This window comes from Cupressus sempervirens, chromosome 10, assembly GCF_028749045.1.
Source record: "Cupressus sempervirens isolate cs-2001-9-10 chromosome 10, ASM2874904v1, whole genome shotgun sequence".
Classification (NCBI taxonomy): domain Eukaryota; kingdom Viridiplantae; phylum Streptophyta; class Pinopsida; order Cupressales; family Cupressaceae; genus Cupressus; species Cupressus sempervirens.
The window spans coordinates 648408951-648428371 of record NC_143127.1 but is presented as its reverse complement, the minus strand read 5'-3'; the positions used below and the strand labels follow the sequence as shown (position 1 = coordinate 648428371).

General features: G+C 37.4%; 1 protein-coding gene across 2 annotated transcripts in view; it reads left to right on the top strand.

Moving 5' to 3' along the window:
- The window catches only part of MGT4 (magnesium transporter 4), a 78335-nt gene that overhangs the window by 23948 nt on the left and 34966 nt on the right, over nucleotides 1-19421 (top strand). The window contains exons 2-3 of one of the 2 annotated variants that reach the window (XM_089807355.1): nucleotides 6342-6593; nucleotides 7680-7808. In XM_089807355.1, coding sequence (XP_089663481.1) covers nucleotides 6342-6593; nucleotides 7680-7808 — 381 coding nt within the window. Of the gene's footprint in view, nucleotides 1-6321; nucleotides 6594-7679; nucleotides 7809-19421 lie in introns of both variants that reach the window. The other variant, XM_089807354.1, reaches the window with a different exon arrangement.

Sequence of the window (19421 nt, the reverse complement as noted above, 5' to 3'; positions counted from 1 at the left end):
CCACCCGATTTATGATATACCTTTGCAGTTCTTGTCACGTTATTTTCCTTCTCATTTTACCTTTGCTGAAAGTTGTGATTGATAATCACTTTGGGTTTTGCGTCTGTAATTACTCCAGAGAAGGAACTGGTTGTTAGCGTAGAGCCAAGGCTCACGTCCAAAGGACTGACTAATTGAAACCAAGCCAAGACTTACGTCTTCCATTCTCAAACCAAGTTATGTGGTTAGACTTTCATATTTAGATTGCTGTATGCTTTTCTTAAACTATTTCGTATTTGCAATAGGAAGGAATGTGTCATGAAAATTCCATACATTACTTCTGAATTTCAATTGAATGGATATTCGATAGTCCAATTTCTCTATGTTGTTGAGTCAAGACCAAATGTGCATGATATGTTCATACATCTTTGTTTTACTAAAGTAAATCAGAATCAAATTATATCCTTGCAAGCTTATTAAGATCATTCTTTGTTATTTGATATACTAGAAATTGCAATGTTCCAACCCCTACTGGGGCTTAGCAAAAGAGTGGATACTCTAAGATTATAAACACTTGGGACTCACCCGATTATATGGCCAAGGAAAGGGGTGAAGAGGTGAGAGAGAGGAATCTGCAATAGCATGAAAACAGAATCAGATGTGACATAATTATTTATTATTTTTAAAGGAATCATTTAATAGCTCATGCATGTCTAATTCTCTGTTGTCAAGTCGAGTAGTGTGATTAAGTACCAGGATGCTTAGTGGCTGACAAGGTGTTTCATGTCTATTCCGGGTAGGGAGGGTCTTTCTAGTTAGAGAAAGTGTGGGGATAAGTTTGAGGTCCGTGGTTGAGAGGTTAAGCCCCTGACAATGTTTCCCCTCTCCACGAGATGTCAGGATGTGCATCAAATAAAAATAAGTTGAGCATTCAAACATTATTGGTAACAGGCATTTTTACTCATGATATTTATACAAGTAGAAGATATGATGGATTGATTTATATTGTTGAATTCGGTTATTTCCTTTGATGAAAGCAACCTTTCTCATCAATGTAATTGGTAACCATTTAGATCGGTTGACCTTCTAATTGAATATGTAATATATCTATAGGATTGTTATTTCAGTCTTTCATTTATAAGAATAATGATTATGAGCATATCTTCTAATCTTATGTTATTGCCACAATTAGCAATAAGAAGAAAATGAATGAAATAGAGGTATTTGACACCCCAAATGATACAATGTTATCTGATGTCCTAAACGATACAGTGGTATCTAATGCCCTAAATGATACAATAGTATTTGACGGCCCAAATGATACAGTGGTATTTGATACCCTAAATGATCCAATGGTAATCGATGCCCTAATTGATATAGTGGTATTTGATGATAATCATCATTTGGTTTTGATATAGTGGTATTGGATGGTTATTGTCCTTTGATCCTAAGTGGTATTTGTGGACTAACCTGGGTGTTTGTAGAAGCATCCTTAGATTGATTTCGGTTTCGAATACCATGGTATGTAGATTTTAATTTCCATAGTAAATTCATTGATGGTGTTTTCAATTGTTTGCTATGAAATTTTGTTTAATTGATTGTAATCGTTAATTTCATTCCCATGAACGTAATTGATATAACTGTCGTCCTATGAAAATGAAGTAATAATTGTATTTCTTTGATATGTTAGTTATTAGTTGAGACTTGGGAAAAAGTGTTTGTTACAACATCCATGTCATAGCTCACAAAATTTATAGTTCAAGCCGGCCAAACAATGTGCCATGTGAAGCAGTGGACTTGAGATACAAGGTTGTAAAGAAGAACTTATCCTTTGACCTCGCTGAGCTCTAGTGCATCCAGTTGAGCAAAAACATGGAGAGCATTTGGGCCTCCAAGAACAACTCATGTAAGTTCGGTTCAATCTTGTTCTGTTTGTTCTTTTATGTGCAAAAATTCTTTCCATCAAAAGGAATTGTTATTTGGAAGAAAGACACCCCAGTGTTATATCAGATCAATGAGTTCATAGATGAGATGGATGAGAATTTCGAAAGCACCATGGATGCATATTTTGAAAATTTCAAGGAGAGGATGCAAAACATGTTTAGGATCCCTAAATAGCTGGTAGATGACTATGAGCAAGACATATGCTTTCTGGTTGACTGTGACAAAGTTCATATATAGGTAGTTAGACCTAGGATTGCATGGGTAAACCCTCTAGCATATGAGGTAAATATTGATGAAACCAAAGACATTATTGAGGCTCCCATCAACAAGCTTGTGGACCCCAAGGCTACATACTTTGGAACATATGAAGAAGCAAAGACCAGAATCTCACTTGAGATTCAAATTCCACAAATTTTGAAGAGGGGAAAGAAAAGACTGAAAAACGTAAAGAAGAAACTTGCCAAATTGGATTCACCTCTCATGCTCACTGAAGGGAGAGATGATTATATAGAAGAGGAAGATGAAGTAGAAGGTGAAGATGTAGAGGAACCTCCTAAGAAGAAGGTGAAGACTCCATCAAAAGCACCACAAAAGAAACCAGCAAGGTCCTCTACCCCTAAGATCACTACTACCAAGCCAAGGAGGCTAAGGAAGAAATTAAGGCTTGAGAACGAGGATGATGATGAAGATGAAGACAACACCCCAATCATCTCTTTAAAGAAACCACCACCTACCTTTGAACAAAGACTAGAAGCATTAAAGGAAGGCAATGGAATGACAGATTTCAAATCTCTGAAATATGAAACAAGAAGCGAGGATGAGCATAAGCAGATTGAAGATGCAATGGTTGAGAAGATGGCGAAATGGAAATATGACCCTTTGAACTTAAAGGGCTAGCACCTAAAGTCCTACTAAAGTTTGTTTCTCACCATTGGGCGAATGCTTTTAAAACAAAGAAATATATCAGAGAGAAAACTCTAAGTAAGCTCATGCCAGACTTCTCTGACAAAGAAATCAAGGAGGCTATGTCCAAGTATGAAAGTAGATGGACTCCTTGATTTAAAGCTTTTTCAACTTTTGTCAAATAAGATAGAAGATGTTGTGCAGTCCACAACAAATATGTGGAAGACCATATTTGATAGTAAAGAAGAGGGAGACCTACCGGAGGTTTAGACAGTTGAAGATTCTGATCTTGAGAAGATTGCTAGAAAGGTCATGGCATCTCTTCCTTGCACTCCTCCCAAAGCAACACTTGGGCAACAATCCATTGAGTTGAAACCAGTTCAACCGAGTATTGAAGTAAAGATTACATCTTCACCGAGCTCTCTCCCAATGGTAACCGAGCAACAAGCTCCCACAATTTCAACCAAGCTGCAATAGGAGATAATATCTTCATCAGCTTTGTTAAGAACAAAGATAAAGATAAAACTATTGATGGTATCGATTTGAATGAAAAGATTGTGATCCCAAATAGGAACCAATCCAATCTATCTGTTGAGCAAATGGATATTTTGGGAGAATTATGGAAGAAAAGGGCCAAGCAGCAGATGCTAAGGGCAGAAAGAGATAGAAGCAAAGTTTTGGAGGACATCAAAGAAATATTTGTAGATGCTCTATCTATTAAGGTAAATGAAAAAGCCCCAATCATTGAACAATTGATTGAAATTGTACATATGTTCAATGAAGAAACTGATGGGCAGGACAAACTTCTTGAGAAAGCTGAAAGGAACTTTGAGAATAAAGTGCTAGAAAATGTAGCATAGAAAATAGCACTTGATCAAGTAAAATTATCTACTTTAATTTCTTCATTAGAAAATGTTGTAACCAATGTTGTCTCTATTTGTAAAATTGAGTGATACAACTAATTTTATCAAGGAAATCAAAGATAAACTGGCCAAGATTGACATGATCCTGATGGATAGTGCAAATTAGTTGGCACTCAATCCAAGTTCTAGTTCAAATCATTTTACAAAAGTCAAATTTTTAACAGATCTTCAGGTAGAGCTACTAAGAGAAGAGGCCAGAATAAGGGCAACATTAGTAGATATACAAAGTATAATACTTCCCCACATGGACATTATGCAAAAGAGAATGGATCATGCAAGGACACTAGTCAAGGATACAAACCTATCAGTTACAGATCACATTAGAGCTATCATTAGAGCTTCAGATTGATCTACACATTCTAAAGGTGCTACAAGATAATTGGGATAAGACCTTGTCCTTAGTTTTGAATGTACATCATGATTTTCTTTCTCATTCTAGCATAACCTTGTAAATTCTTTAGGCATTTGTAACAAAAACAAAGGGGAAAGTATTCAAGGGGGAAAGTATATAAGGGAAAGTACATATGTATGAAGGGAGATATGTATAGGAAGAAGATAATATGTATAGCAGAAAGATATCTAAAAAATAGATAAACAAAATCAATTATGAAAAATCAAAAACAAAGTTTTCAATTCAAACCGAGCTACAAAACATAGCACACTCAAAGGGTTGAAGAATTTTGATTTCAGATTTTGTGCATGATAAGTGTTTTTGCCACTAATGCCAAAGGGGGAGATTGTTAATCTTATGGCAAGATATATTGTCAATTAGTGCCAAAACACTTAGTCATTATGGGAAGTCAGTAGTGACCGAGCTACCAGACAAAAGTGATAACCAAGCTTATGAATGAACCTAGTTAAAGTGTTAACCTAGCATGTCGAGTTTGCAGTGTCAACCGAGTTACAGTATCAACCGAGTTGATAGTTCCCACCGAGCTATAGTGTCAACCGAATTGACAGTATCTACCAAGCTCCAATATAAATTGAGACAACGAAGAGTTCTCGTTTTAGAATGATAACCAAGTAGGCAGAGCAGTGTGAACTGAGCCAACAGTGTTTGCCGAGTGATCAGTATGAACCAAGCATTTGGTATCAACCAAGTGCCAGAGTTAGCCAAGGTGATAGTGTTGCCCAAGTGTCTTCGGTATCACCTGAGTAATCCATTGAACCCAAGTTACAACACTGAGCCGACTTGGTAATTGTTTTTGGAACTATTGAAGTTGTAACCGACCTATAATGTAATTATTTGAATGGATATAAGGTATTTTGATTTTCCAAAAGGACAACAAGTTGAAGAACATTACATACAAGCGAATATGGAAGAGCAAAATATTTAGAAGGCTACAAGCAACATGAGGAAAGGCAGAGACTCATCTATCATAGCCAGGTCATCAGTTTACTTCAAAGGATATTCATCAGCAAACAAAGTTGCATATCAGAGATCAATCCACTGATTCATCCTAACATGTGCATCAGTCCTAAATCCTTTAACAGGGTGGATGTAATAGTCCTTCACAAAAACTCCTAATAGAGGACATGCTTAATTGTATTGTATAAATCCTTTCACAAGGTGGACCTAACAATCCTACTTACTCTTAATCGAGTAGATCACTAGAAGTGATCAATTGTAAATTGTAATCCTTAACAGGCTACCTTTATTACCTACACTAGTGAAGCATTATGGGTGTCATCCCCACCCCAGTTTTACCTTCTACTTGGAGGGTTATTGGGTTACCAATTCTTGTGTCAGAGGGTTATGGTGTTGTTACTTTATTGCTTTGTGTTTCATGCATGAAAGTAGATTAGATAACAATAACAAGTGGACTAAGTGGATGAAGTTTTAAGTGGTTCTTGATTCACCCCCCACTTCTTAGTCACCTAGCTTTCATTACATTTTTGAAATCAATAAGATGCCATTTACAACCAAAAACAAGAGGAGTAGTAGAATTAAAGTTATAGCAACAAAAAAGTGCAGATTGAGCTGAAAATGGAAAAATAAACTTGAAAGAGTTGATTCATTGCATCTGTAGTTGTACTTATTTATTTGAGTAATAACAGCACTCTAATCCCTCCATTTAAACCATTGTATGGTACAACCAAGTTCATGGTAGTTTTAGTTGTTTGGTTTATTTATTTCTAACATAAGTCAAAGAAATTCGAGTTCAAGTGAGGGGCCTTTAGAAAATGCGTTGCACGTGTTTATATTTGTTATTATTTGAATTGAAAATTGCTTCTTTTCTTCTGCCTCATCACAAGCAGAGGATAATATAAGAGGAATGATGGAGTAAGTATAGATGAAGGTTCCTTAAATGTCAGAAACTGAATATAGCATTCAAGTTCTCTCTTCTTGTTTGTCTCTTTTAGCAACTGTATGACCTTTCTGCATGTAAAGCAACATGTTTTGTCCATATGGAACTAATGATATAAAACAATGACATCAGAAGCATCTGATAAAAATCTTCTAAGGCAAAATATCATCAAATACCTTGAAATGGAAAAATATAATATAAGGACTAGTCTAAAACCCTTTTCTTATTTACGTTTCATTTATTTTTAATTTAACTCTAAACAGATTCGTCTTACTGCATAAAGGAAGGTGGAAACAGCGATGTGGACGTGGATCTTTCAAAATCTGACATGACAACCTTGTTATCAAGGGCCGCTAATAATGAAGAACTTCCACAAACTGTGGATGAGAACTCCTTTCCTGAGAGACTTGATTCAAAATATAACTATTTGAAGGTGGAGACGAATGCTTTTGAAAATGGTCCTAAAGTTTTGCCATTTGAATTTAGAGCATTGGAAGCTTGTCTGGAAGCTGCATGTAGCTGCCTGGAGAGTGAGGTATGTTATATTTTTTTTAATCAATAGTGTAAGATTGTATTATGAGTATTTTTGAATTTTTCATTTACTTTGCAGCACAAGTGTATACCATATCATTGAACAAATTTTTTCTTGTTCTTTTCTGTGTTAAGTGCTAATTAGAACTCTATAAGCATCAATAGACATAGATCTAGAATCCCATGGTTACAATGAGATTACAGTACAGGGGCAAGGATCACATCCTCCCCTCATCCACATTTTCCATTGACTGTTGTGACCTAGTTGGAAATGGCATCTCCATCTGCACACCATCTGGCATTCCATCTGGCATTTTCATCTGCTCCGCATCTGGCATTTCCAGTTTTATTGTTGATACATTATATACATATGTGCATGCATGTATGTATGTCAGTTCGCTATGTGAACTGACATACATGCACACATGCACACATATACACAGTTCTCGTGCTAAATTAGAATTATCATTTCAAATACCTTGGAGACCAGCAATTATCCTTGCATTCAATCGAAACTCTATATATCAAATTAAGTAATACTGAAATCTGTATTAACAGATTATAATATTATTCTTCATCTCTTGGTGTAGATTGAGTGATGATCTCATGCATAGAATGAATCATAATTTGGATCGAGCAAATGATCCATTCAAGTTTACAATGTGATGCATGACTGTAATGTATAAATCATTGATTTGGAAGATTGCACTCCTGCTCTTCGTAGTTTGCATTAAGGCAATTGTTTAAAAGTCATTTTGAAGTGCATCTAACTAGATCCTTATTCTTTTCTTTAACTTTACATTTATTAGAATAGGACATTCTTATGGGCATGGCCAATTCCAAGTACTTCTAGTTTAGGAGTGGAAGTCCATCAGAGCAATGAAGATGATACTATCACCCAATTGGAAGGTTGTTGGATTAGTTTCTGTTAGCGTCTTACATAAAACCTAAGAATAGTTTGATTATGTGTATTGTTGTTGATGGATGGCTTTAATGTAAGATTTCAAAATTTGTTTTATTGTAGCATTAAGGGCTGGATTTTTTGAACTAGCTTATTTATTTTTGGGTTTACCATATTCTTATCTTGTAGACTGGAGTCCTGGAAGAAGAGGCATATCCAGCACTGGATGAGTTGACATCTAAAATAAGTACTCTGAATCTTGAAAGAGTCAGACAGATCAAAAGCCGTTTGGTTGCAATATCAGGTCGTGTTCAAAAGGTTTGTTTATTTTACTGCTACATTGTGATGTTTGAAAATATGAACCACAACTAGTCTAAGACAAAAGTGCTTGGATAGCAGTGGATCTGAATTTTCATGTACTGCATTGGTCTGATCCAATTGAGATGTTTATTTTTCTTTTCTTTTTTAGAAATTTAAATTTTCTTTATCTGTAAATCCATATTCCACCAAATTTAGAATCCTTAAAACACCACAATTAAAATTTTACACACATGTACATGCATACACATGCACTTGCATATTCATTTTCTACAATGTTTTTTCTTTCTCTTACAAAATTGGATTTTTCAATTGGGTAATCTTTTCTTGAACAACCTCTCAAAACCGTCCTAATACACCAAAAGGTTTAACTAGCTGGAAATGCTTTAGTGTTTGCAAGATATATCTTGTCCTATTGAGCTTCTATATCTAATATTTCAATTTGTGGTGTTCCCTTTGCATTGAGTCAACGTGTGTGGGACTTGTGCTCATTTTTATGCTTCTTGATAGACAAGGTATGATACTAGCGAAATATATACCAGTGAGGATTGTTTCATTCGGCTGTGTTGATGTGAGTTTTATGCCACTATAACATACAAAATCAAATACTTATTATTCGAGGGATGAAACACCAAATCTCAAACTCTCTGTCGAGTAAGGATTCTCATATCCTAACCAATGTATATGGATTGTGTGATCAATTGAGACAACCCCAATGTTCCTTTTTATTGTGGACTTTCACTCAGGGTTTGATGTGATATGCTGGTTATCACAAAGGAACTTATGTTGCCCAATTCGTGGATATCAGCTTGACTTTAACTTCTTCCAACAAAACGATTTGCAAAGAGATAATGGTTTAGAAAGATCTAATTTACTCTTAAAATGCAAGACACCGTGGATGTCTTTGTGACTCCACTAGATTTAGTTTAGCCATTGACATCAACTAAGATATTCCAATATCCTAAGGTAAACATAAGATGTTCAAACTACCACCATTCCATTAACACCACTTATCAATGCATATCGATGTACAAGTAATAATCGAAGTTAAAGTTTATAAATATGCCATTCAACCACGCAAGGCAAACTTATAATCAGCAAGCAGCTTTTGGGTTGGCCTAAGCGAGTCAACCAAAGGTGCATTCAAAACATATCCCATTCAACTAAAGACTAGTTATCAACATGAAATATACTTCAAGTGAGGGAATTCAGAAACCATGCAATACTCCAAAGCAACACAAATAATCCACCATGAAGACTAACAATGAATCAACAATTACTTTGACAGCATTCTGATTTCACTCGTTTGTTGAGCCCAGATTTTTCTTTGTTTTTGCAAGTTCTAAGTTCTGATTTGACAAATGAGATGTCTGTCTTTTAAGATTTCTTCAAGTTCACCCTTGTCGCTAAAATTGACACTTTTCTTTATTGAGAAATCGCTGCCTATTGTGCCAAGTAATTCTCTGCTTAAGAGGAGGTCAATCCGCTTGTTTGGTGGTGAAATGAAATCTTTTCACCCCCCCTTATATTGGTGATTGGGCTGAAAAGCCATGCCGTTTGGTCTAGGCTGACCTGGCCTATTTGTTGAAATTAATTCATTTAAACCACAAAATTGCAGCCCTTCATGAGAAAAATCAGGCCAACTTAGCACACTAAATTAAGTCATTTGATTTTGTTAAAAATAGCCTTCTTCATGTTTAATGAATAATTCAAATTAATTGGCAATCGTTTTTCCTTGGGCTTGAATTGGTCATTCCCCTTCATATTTGGCTGGGTTTCTTGGACTAGTGTGTGCACCCATAATTGAGGTAGAAATGGTGGAATTCCTCCATCTCTTGGGCTTGAGAGTCCAAGGAAGGGTGGGATTCCACCCTCTCTTGGGCTCCATGCCTAAGATGAGTTTAACATCTTTTTGATTCCCTTCTTGTTTTCGTGCTTTTGGTCTCAATTTCCAGTTTTTTATTATTTAAGAACACCTGATTTGCACATCAGTCTCTTCATTTTATTTCACAAACACATTAAAATTTATGCTAATTTTTCTCTATTAACATGCAATCTCATAAGAGATTTTGAGTTCGAAAATTGAGAAAAATTAGCATAAATCTTAATGCGAGACTTTGCGTGGTAAAACATCCATTCAAGCAACATGCAAGTGTATGCAACAAAAATGCAATTACATGCAACCCTTGAAATTCAAAGACTTTTGCTGCAACCAAGAAATTGTGCAATCAAAGCCCTCAAACAAGCTTGGGATTTCAGCAAAAATATTTGAAGACAAACCACAAATTTCATAAATACTAACAATTGTTTTTTCAAAAAATTGAAAATCAAATTTCTGGAAAAAATTCCAGATAAAAAGGCACCGCAAATTTTATGAAAATCCATCAACTTTCTCTGATACCATGTTAAGGTAAGTTGATGTTGTTTTAGTTATATTAAACACAGGAGATGAAAACTCCTTATATAGATTCACAAATATGATGTTTCTAAAACAAACAATCGTTAACTAAAGATGAAAATAGAAACTACTTGATAAAGCAAAGACTAAGATTACTATTAAAGAAACATTATAATATTTTAGTAAACACTCCCTCTTAGCTAGGGAGGTATCTTTCTAGATATCCATGTCATGTAGTCTCTTAACATAACACCCACAGTTGCTACACCCATTTGTGGAAAAGATTTTTATCATGGAATCTCTCAATGTTATAACATCATGTAGTCATTCAACATGCTGACCACCATGGCTACTCCCATGCGTGGAAAGAAACATATACACGTGCTCATAATGAAGTTACTCAATGTGATGACGTCACAAAGTCTCTCAACATGATGTCTACCATAACATGAGTGGAATGAGCAAATCCCTTAGAAGGATTTCACCTCACATTTCTCCGTCTCAATAGGAGCAACATTCTCTACAAAGTAAGGCTCACTGATGTTGAGACTCCCTCTCAACAAGAGCAACAATCTCCACAACACCAAGCTTGTCTCAAAATATGCAAATTTTGGGGCAAATATGCTTGAGTTGAATTGCTTTTCTCAGTATATATTGTCCCCTTTTTGGGACATGAGGAATTCTAACATCAAATTCATAAAATATTAAATTTGGCTTATGGGATCTTAATGCAAATTTATAAAATGGATCAGTTTAATATTATAAAATGGGTTGAAAGGTTAACAAGAAGGAAAAGACGAAAGGCTAGGAATGGGGAAGCTGAAGTCACAAGTTGGGTCCTTAAAAGAAGAATGAGGAATTTATTTTGGGCATGCTTGGCTATCATTTTGGTTTCTGGTTTTTCGAGTTTCTCTTGGAGAGACATTGGGAGAGCTTACAACTTTCTATTGAGACTTGAGGATGGAAACCTTTAGGCCATGTATGGTGGATTGGATGCAGACCCAATTCATCATTTCAGTGGATTTGAGACAGAGTTTGCATTGAGCTTACAGGTTCTTTCTTAGTTTTTCAATCTAACTGTTGTTACTATTAAGATTTGTGCCCAGAAATTAGATAAACAATATAAGTAAAGTAAATAAAATGCAAATGGAACAAAAAAGATTTATCCTGGGAAAGCCCTTCCTCTTGAAGGGAAAAACCCACCCACACCAGCAAAATATCTATTTTATTGATGATAAAATGTTTGAGTAGAAGGCTTTTTCACTCGATCAATTTACAATATAGCAAGCAATCATATAAATAGATTGCATAAGACTCTTTATCTTACACACGAAGGTCTTTTTGAGTCCCAAAAATAAGACCCTTCATATTTCTATTCATTAACTCTTCACATAAGAAAGCCTTTTCGCATTACGTATGACAGATGTCTTTTTATATAATATTAACTTACAAATATCTCTTTCAGCTGAAGATGACCATAACAGTCATAAGAAACATATTTCTATGTCAAAATCAGAGATAAAGATCTCTATCACAGCTACAAACTTTAATAGTTACTGTATTAAGATTGGATATTTGGTGTTTTTTTTTTGTATTTTTGATGTATAATGTAATGATGTATTCTAAGGTATTTATATGATCTTTTGTCGGTTAATATTGCATAAATATTTTGTTATAAATCTGAAAAAGATTTGTGAAGAGATTAGGAAAAATATCCGGTAGGATATTACAATGGTATCAGAGCAGTGTATTCTGCCACCTTGTGTGATCATTGGAAATTGTTTTTCAGCATTTATCAGAGGCAAATTTTGTAGAGACTCATTGACCGAAAGTTATATTAAAAACTATGATATTTGCAATAAGAAAGATAAAATCCCATTGGTTTTTTCACTAGATTGATCTGAAGATTGAATTAAATCTTGAAGAGTCGGCTCAGTGGTTGTGTCTTGAAGGAAGGTTGATTGAGCAAAAGAAAGTTTTAGAAGAGGCTGTGCAAGTGTTTCATCTTCCAGTGACTGCTGTGGAGTTAAAACATATGCCTGACTTTAGTGTTCAATGAAATAATATGCCTCCCTGAACTTTAATAATATTTTGTCAGGGCCAGATATATTAATGTCCAGAGGTCTTCAATATTTACTCTATGAATAAAGTTGTTAAAATATATATCTCTAGGTCCGATTAAATAGTTGACCAGCACTTATTTAATCAGACTCAACTATAATTTTTGGATATTTTCGAGCACAGTTAATAATTGGTTGGTCGACATCAAGTTTTCATTTTGTCTTGCTACCATGACCATAGTCCAAAAAAAAATTATTCATAAATTATGTCTGTATAGTGGTCCATGTACGTGTGACAACATTCAGCAATATATCAATTTCTTTTGCCAAAAAATATTGGGCTCCATCTTAAATTTTAAAGAAGACTTTATTAAATTGTATCAGACTTTATCAAAATAAGCTTTATTAACAATGGTGGATGTTTTAATTGGTAACAAGCCTTTATTGTGTTATAATAAACATTGGAGGGAAGCAAGCTCGGAATATATATAAATTGTCCGAGGTAACCAAGGAAATTTTGCATTGCTTTGGATTGAGATTCAAAAGGATTTCTTAGTGTAAATAGTGCGTCTACTAACTTTAGGAACGCGAAGAGGTGTGGTGACTTTGTATCAGAGAACTCTCAGAAATTGACTAAGTGGCAGAAATGACCTCTCTAAGTTGAAAACGGTAGTGTAGGCCATTTTGATTACAGATGTTCTAAGCAGCCGAGAAGTTTTTTTGAGTTACAACATATGAACCACCAATAAATACTATTCTCTATTTTTGCTGATGACGTATTAGTTGCCATTTGGCTGTGTTCGCATATGAAGATTTAGAGGGCAATATTGTCGTAAGGTTTTTTGGACGGACTCTATAGATTAAGCTGCGCCAACACCTATCCATAACCAACTTGTCATTAATGAAAGGAAATTGCATAATGAATAATTTTTGAGGGCTCAAACTTAATTATTCTATGATTTTGAATTGCTGTGGCTTCTTCAGATTAACTATGGCAACTCCGTTAGAATCCTCATCATGAGATGCTATGATTGGTGGAAATAATTTGGCTCCCTACACAGGCACAAGAGAAATATTTCATCCCATTTCTTCCAAGCATTGAAATTGCCATTGCTGGGCTTTTTCTACCGTTTGAAGCTGTTTTTGAGTATTCCATCGATTGCTAAATTTGATGAAGGATACAAGCAATGTGCTTCCTATGGTTCATTGTTTCGCATTAACTTGCTGGAGTAAGTCACAATGACATTGGAGTCTCTAACTACCAAAATATGTCGGCTCATAGGTGCATGGATCAGAAGCTAGAATGACACTTCTCTTTTAGCGTGAAATAATATTGGTGAACTGGTTGCTTGGACACTGATTTGAATGAGCTCTCTTCAGCATAGCTAGTGGAATTATTTCATACTCTAGCATTCACATGCCACATAGTCCAATAGGTGCTGGAGCCTGTATGGCATTCTTAGAAATGTGCAAATATTCAAGCTATTTTATTTGCTACCGAGGAAGAAAGATAGATGCATTTCTGGTTGATGATTCTTTAGATATTGGTCCGTACTGGAGGTAAGGGCTCTTGATATCTTCTCAACTGCACATTTACTATTTTCAGGTCAGAATTGAATCTCGACTTCTTTTTTTAAGTTTTGTAAATTCCCTACCAATGATAGTGGTTTCCAGAATGATCTATATGCTGCTTGGATTATTGTTAAAACTTAGATAAGGCCTATAGTTTAAATGTGAGATGAGCATAAACAAGCCAACATACCAAGGAAAAGGAAAACAATGATTCTTATCATGCTAAATTTTCAGCATACAATATCTTGATGGTTCTGATTTATCTATATGCAATTTTTGGTATGTATCTTGCACAATTGTTATGACTGGGAAAAAGTAATGTTATGCAAATTGGAAACTATACATTGAAACCAACAAGCTGATGTTTGATAAAATACCTCAAAGTGCAAAGCAAATTTGGTGCAAACAAGGGTTCCTCTAGTGAGAAACTGAAAACAATGAAAAGTCTGAAAAGTAAACTCTTCTCAAAAGAATTCAATGGAAATCAGTTATGGAGTTTTGGAACTTGCAAAAAGAGCAGGAAGTGGGCAATTAGTTGGATATCACTGGTTTACAACTGGAATCCGTGAAGTCTCTGGGTTCTCTACTTCCTAAGTTGGAAGAACTGGGTGCAGCTGGGTTTTACAAGTTGACATGGGATCCAGGGATATTATTGATAGATGGGTTGCATTCTCATTTTATAGTTACTAGTAGGAGTTGTACAGCAGCTTACAAAATGTTATGGATTCTTGGTATTGATTGCTTCAAGGCAAGCAATCTCGAGGAGGGAGGACTTTAATGCCCCTTTTTGGGACATTAGGAATTCTAAAGTCAAAATCATAAAATATTAAATTTGGCTTATGGGAGCCTAATGCAAATTTATAAAATGGGCCAATTTAATATTATAAAGTAGGTTAAAAGGTGAGAAAGAAGGAAAAGAAGAAAGAACAAGAATGGGGAAGCTGAAGAGTCACATGTTGGGTCGCTAAAAGAGGAATGAGGAGCTGATTTTGGCATGCTTGGTTTTATTACGAGGTAATTGGTAAATACTTGCTTATTAATAACAGAGACCGAAAGGTCAATTTATACAAAAGGAAGAGACGATGTTTCCTTAGGAAACGATCGTAAAGAATAGAAACATTCTATTCCAGAGAAAGCAAAAAGTGAAAGCAAACTAAAGCTAAAGATATTTACAAGATAACCATTAACTAATAATAGACGTCTTATCTATTATTGTAATACCCTCCCTTAATGGTTAATCTAACACACCAAGCTGTCCTCTGAATTTGACAAACTTATCAGGACCAAGAGGCTTGGTGAGAATGTCTGCAGTCTGATCTGAGGTAGGAACATACTGCAGATCTATAGTCCCGTCTTCAACCGGCTGTCGTATGTAATGACAATGAACATCCACATGCTTGGTTCATTCATGGAAGATTGGATTCCGTGCTAACTTGATAACGCCTTCGTCATCAACAAACAGAGTAGTCGGTCCTGCTGGTGACATCTGCATATCCCCAAGCATCCGACGAAGCCAGACAGCTTCACATCATGCCTTAACAGTCCCTCTGTATTTAGCCTCTGTAGAAGAGAGAGAAACTGCCTGCTGCTTGTTGCTGGTCCATGTGACTGCACCGGATCCCAAACTGAACACATATCCAGATGTTGACTTTTTATCATCAACAGAGCCTGCCCAATCTGAATCTGTGAACCCACTGAGTTTAGGATTAGAACTCCGAGAATACAGAAGTCCATAATCAGAAGTGCCCTTCACATAACGAAGCACACGCTTTGCTGCCATCCAATGATCAGCCTTAGGAGCTGTCATAAAGTGTGAAATATAGCTGACTGCGAAGCTGATATCAGGCCTAGTAGCAGATAGGTAGATGAGGCTGCCTACTAGTTGCCTATACGTAGTATCATCAACGGAAGGAGAATCAGACTTGGCTGATAACTTTAGACCTTTCTCCATAGGTGTAGATGCAGGTTTGCAATCCTGCATTCGGAATTTGTCTAACAAGGCTCTGGCATATTTGGACTGAGAGATGAATATACCAGAAGACTGTTGCCAAACTTCAACACCTAAGCAATAATGCATGAGCCCAAGGTCAGTCATATCAAAAGACTGGCATAAGTGTTGTTTGATTCCCTGAATCAAAGATGCCGAACTACCAGTGATGATCAGATCATCCACATAGATAACCAGAAGGATGATGTCACTGTCAGTAGTCTTGATGTACAGATTTGAGTCTGAAGAACTCCTCTTGAAGCCTTGATCACTGAGGTACGTATCAATCTTGATGTACCATGCCCGAGGGGCCTGCTTCAAACCATAGAGAGCTTTTACCAATCTGAGAACCTGATGGCCTTTACTAGCAACCTTGAAACCAGGAGGCTGCATCATGTAGACCTCTTCATGGAGATCACCATTCAGGAAAGCACTCTTTACGTCCATCTGATGGACCTTCCAGCCAAACTTTGCTGCCATGGCTAGGACTAATCTGATGGTGCTCATCTTTGCAATAGGAGCAAAGGTCTCCTCATAATCAATGCCCTGACGTTGAGAAAAGCCCTTTGCCACTAAACGAGCTTTGTACTTATCCAAAGTACCATCTGATTTGTATTTGATTTTGTAGACCCATTTGCAGCTAATGGGTTTCTTCCCTGGGGGAAGATCAGAAAGGACCCAAGTGTTGTCTTTCAGCAGGCTCTGGTGTTCAGATTGCATGGCCTGTTCCCACTCTGGAATTCCTTTAGCCTCGGAATATGTTTGAGGTTCAAACACACTGTGAATGTTGGCCATAAGAGCAAAGTTAACAGAATCTATAGTTTTGCTCTTTTTCCGAGTAGTTCTCCCATCAATGAGCTCATCATCATGAAGATCAGCGTCTTAGCCCACCACTTAGGTCGGAGAGGAGAATGACCAACAGTAGTACTAGGAGATGCTTGATCAGCAGGATCCTGATCAGAAGAATCTGGATCAAACTCAGGTGAAGCATCTTCAAAACGAGGTGATCCTGCAGGAGAAGCCGGAGGTGGCTGTACAGGTATCACTGGCAGGACTGGAGCTGTAGGAGCTACTGGAGCCCTCCCATCAAGTGGACCTAATGGAAGCCGAACTCCCAAATCATGAACCTGCATAGGCTGGTCTGCTGGATCAAGAACAGGAGAAACAGGCATGAATGGTCCTCGCTGCTCATCAAAGACTACATCGCGGCTGTATATGAGACGAGATGTCTCAACATCAATAAGGCGGTGGGCTTTGTGAAGACTGCTATATCCAGCAAGCATCAGTTTCTGACTCTTGGCATCCAACTTGGTGCGTGAAGCATCAGGGATCCAAACAAAAGCAAGAGAGCCAAAAACCTTTAGGTGACTAATTTTGGGCTTGCGACCTGACCAGGCCTCTTCCGGAGTTTTACCTTTGACCGCCACTGTGGGTGACCGGTTCAACAGATAAACTGCAGTGTTAACTGCTTCTGCCCAAAAACGCTTCGAAACATGTCTGTGTTCGAGCATGGAACGAGCCATCTCGGTGATTGTCCTGTTTCGACGTTCAAGTACACTGTTCTGTTGTGGCATGTGGGGTGTGGTGAACTGGCGTTGGATGCCATGTGTATCCAAGAAGCTGGAGAAAACATTAGAACAAAATTCCCCCCCATTGTCTGATCTAAGAGTAATAATAGATTTCCTAGACTCTTTTTCAACTAAGGGTTTAAACTTCTGAAATACAATAAATGCATCGGATTTCTTTTTAAGGAAATACACCCACATTTTTCTACTGAAATCATCTACAAACAATAGAAAATACCTGTACCCAAGAACAGAAGGAGTGGCCATAGGGCCGCAGATATCAGCATGAACAAGCTGAAGTACTTGAGAAGCTCGCCAAGAATCGCCACTGGGGAAAGGTGTGCGATGTTGCTTCCCAGCCTGACATGCGTCACAAACTCCAAGGTGTTGGGTTTGAATCTCTGACAAACCAAGAACAAGCTCATCCCGAGCAAGTTGTGAGAGATAATGCACATTCAAGTGCCCATATCGCTGATGCCAAAGTGTGCTGATGGAAGATCGCCGAGCAACCATAGCTAAGTCCTGAGAATCACCAGAATCAGTAAGTCTGAAAAGACCATGATCCTCAAGACCAACTGCAATAGTAGACTTAGTCGCTCGATCAGTGATGGTGCACTGATGTGAACTGAAGGTGACTGCCAAGTGTGGAGAATGTCGCAGCAACTAACTGACCGAGAGTAGATTTAGTTCCATCCTTGGAACGTAGTACACATCAAGGAATATGAGCTTCCTCCCAACAGACTGAATTTGAATGTTGCCTTTACCAACAACCGTGTACTCTTCTCCACCACCAAAGATAACAGAATCTGAATAAGGCTGGTAGTCAGTAAACCAGTCTCTGCGGTGAGTGAAATGTCGAGAGGCACCTGAATCAATGTACCAGGCAGATGACTGTACATGATCTGCGGGTCTTTTAGCCATGAAGGCGTAAAAGGCAGATTCCGCCTGCTCAGTGTGCTCTGCACTGTTCGCTTTGGGTTGCGAACCTGATTGCTTAGACTGGGCAGCTAAGCGTTTCCGACATGCAACCTTCATGTGACCATACTTGTGGCAATAGTTGCATTGAATGTTCTTCTTTTTGGTACCATCGGATGCTGGAGCAGAAGACTTCTGCTGAGATGGTTGCTGAAACTTGCCCTTATCCTTCTAAAAGGATTTCGCAGCAAAGGCTTGCTCAGTGGAGGTGGAACTGGAGCTGCTACCGAATTGTTGTTTCCACCGATCTTGCTGAAGTAGCAGGGTGCAGAGATCAGTGAACTTTAGATCAACACCAGTAGATGTGATGTTGAGAGTCTCGATAAAATGCTCATAGGAATTTGGTAAACTCCGAAGAGTGATTACCACAATATCCTCTTCCTCCATCTTGCGACCGATGGCAAGTAACTGATCACGGATTTCCTGAATCCGATTCAGGTGTGCCTGGAGCGAGGTGCGCTCATCCATGACAATAGAAAACAGAGTGTTTTTCAGAAAGAAGGCTCTGCTCTTGTCGGAAGTCTCATGAAGACCTTTTAGATGTGTCCAGATTTCGGCCGCTATCTTGCCGGATGGAATCTGAGAAAGCTGGTCATCAGTTACGGATAGTTTGAGAAGTATTACTGCCTCTCGATTATTCAGATCCCATGTATCTTGATCAGGACCCGGAGAAGTCGGACGCTGCGTAACACCCAGAACAAGTTGATTAGTGTTTCGATATTCCAAGATTGCAATGATGCGTTGCTTCCAGGTTCCATAATTGTGACCATTGAATTTGGAATTATGCTTGAGCAGAATATTTGTCAGAGATGCCATGGCACGTTTTTCAGTGAAAAATTGTGAAAATCTATGAAGGCACGTTCTTCGAGGCAAAAATACGGAAGACCCAGAAGAATCAGAGAATGACCCAGAAGAGAGCTCGAAAAACCCAGAAGGAATCTTCTGTCATTTTCTGAATCCACTGGCTTGAAAATCGAGGCACCCAGAAAAAACGGACAACCCAGTTGAGCTCTCGAAAAACCCACCAAGAATCTGCAAACAAAATTTTTTTTCGAC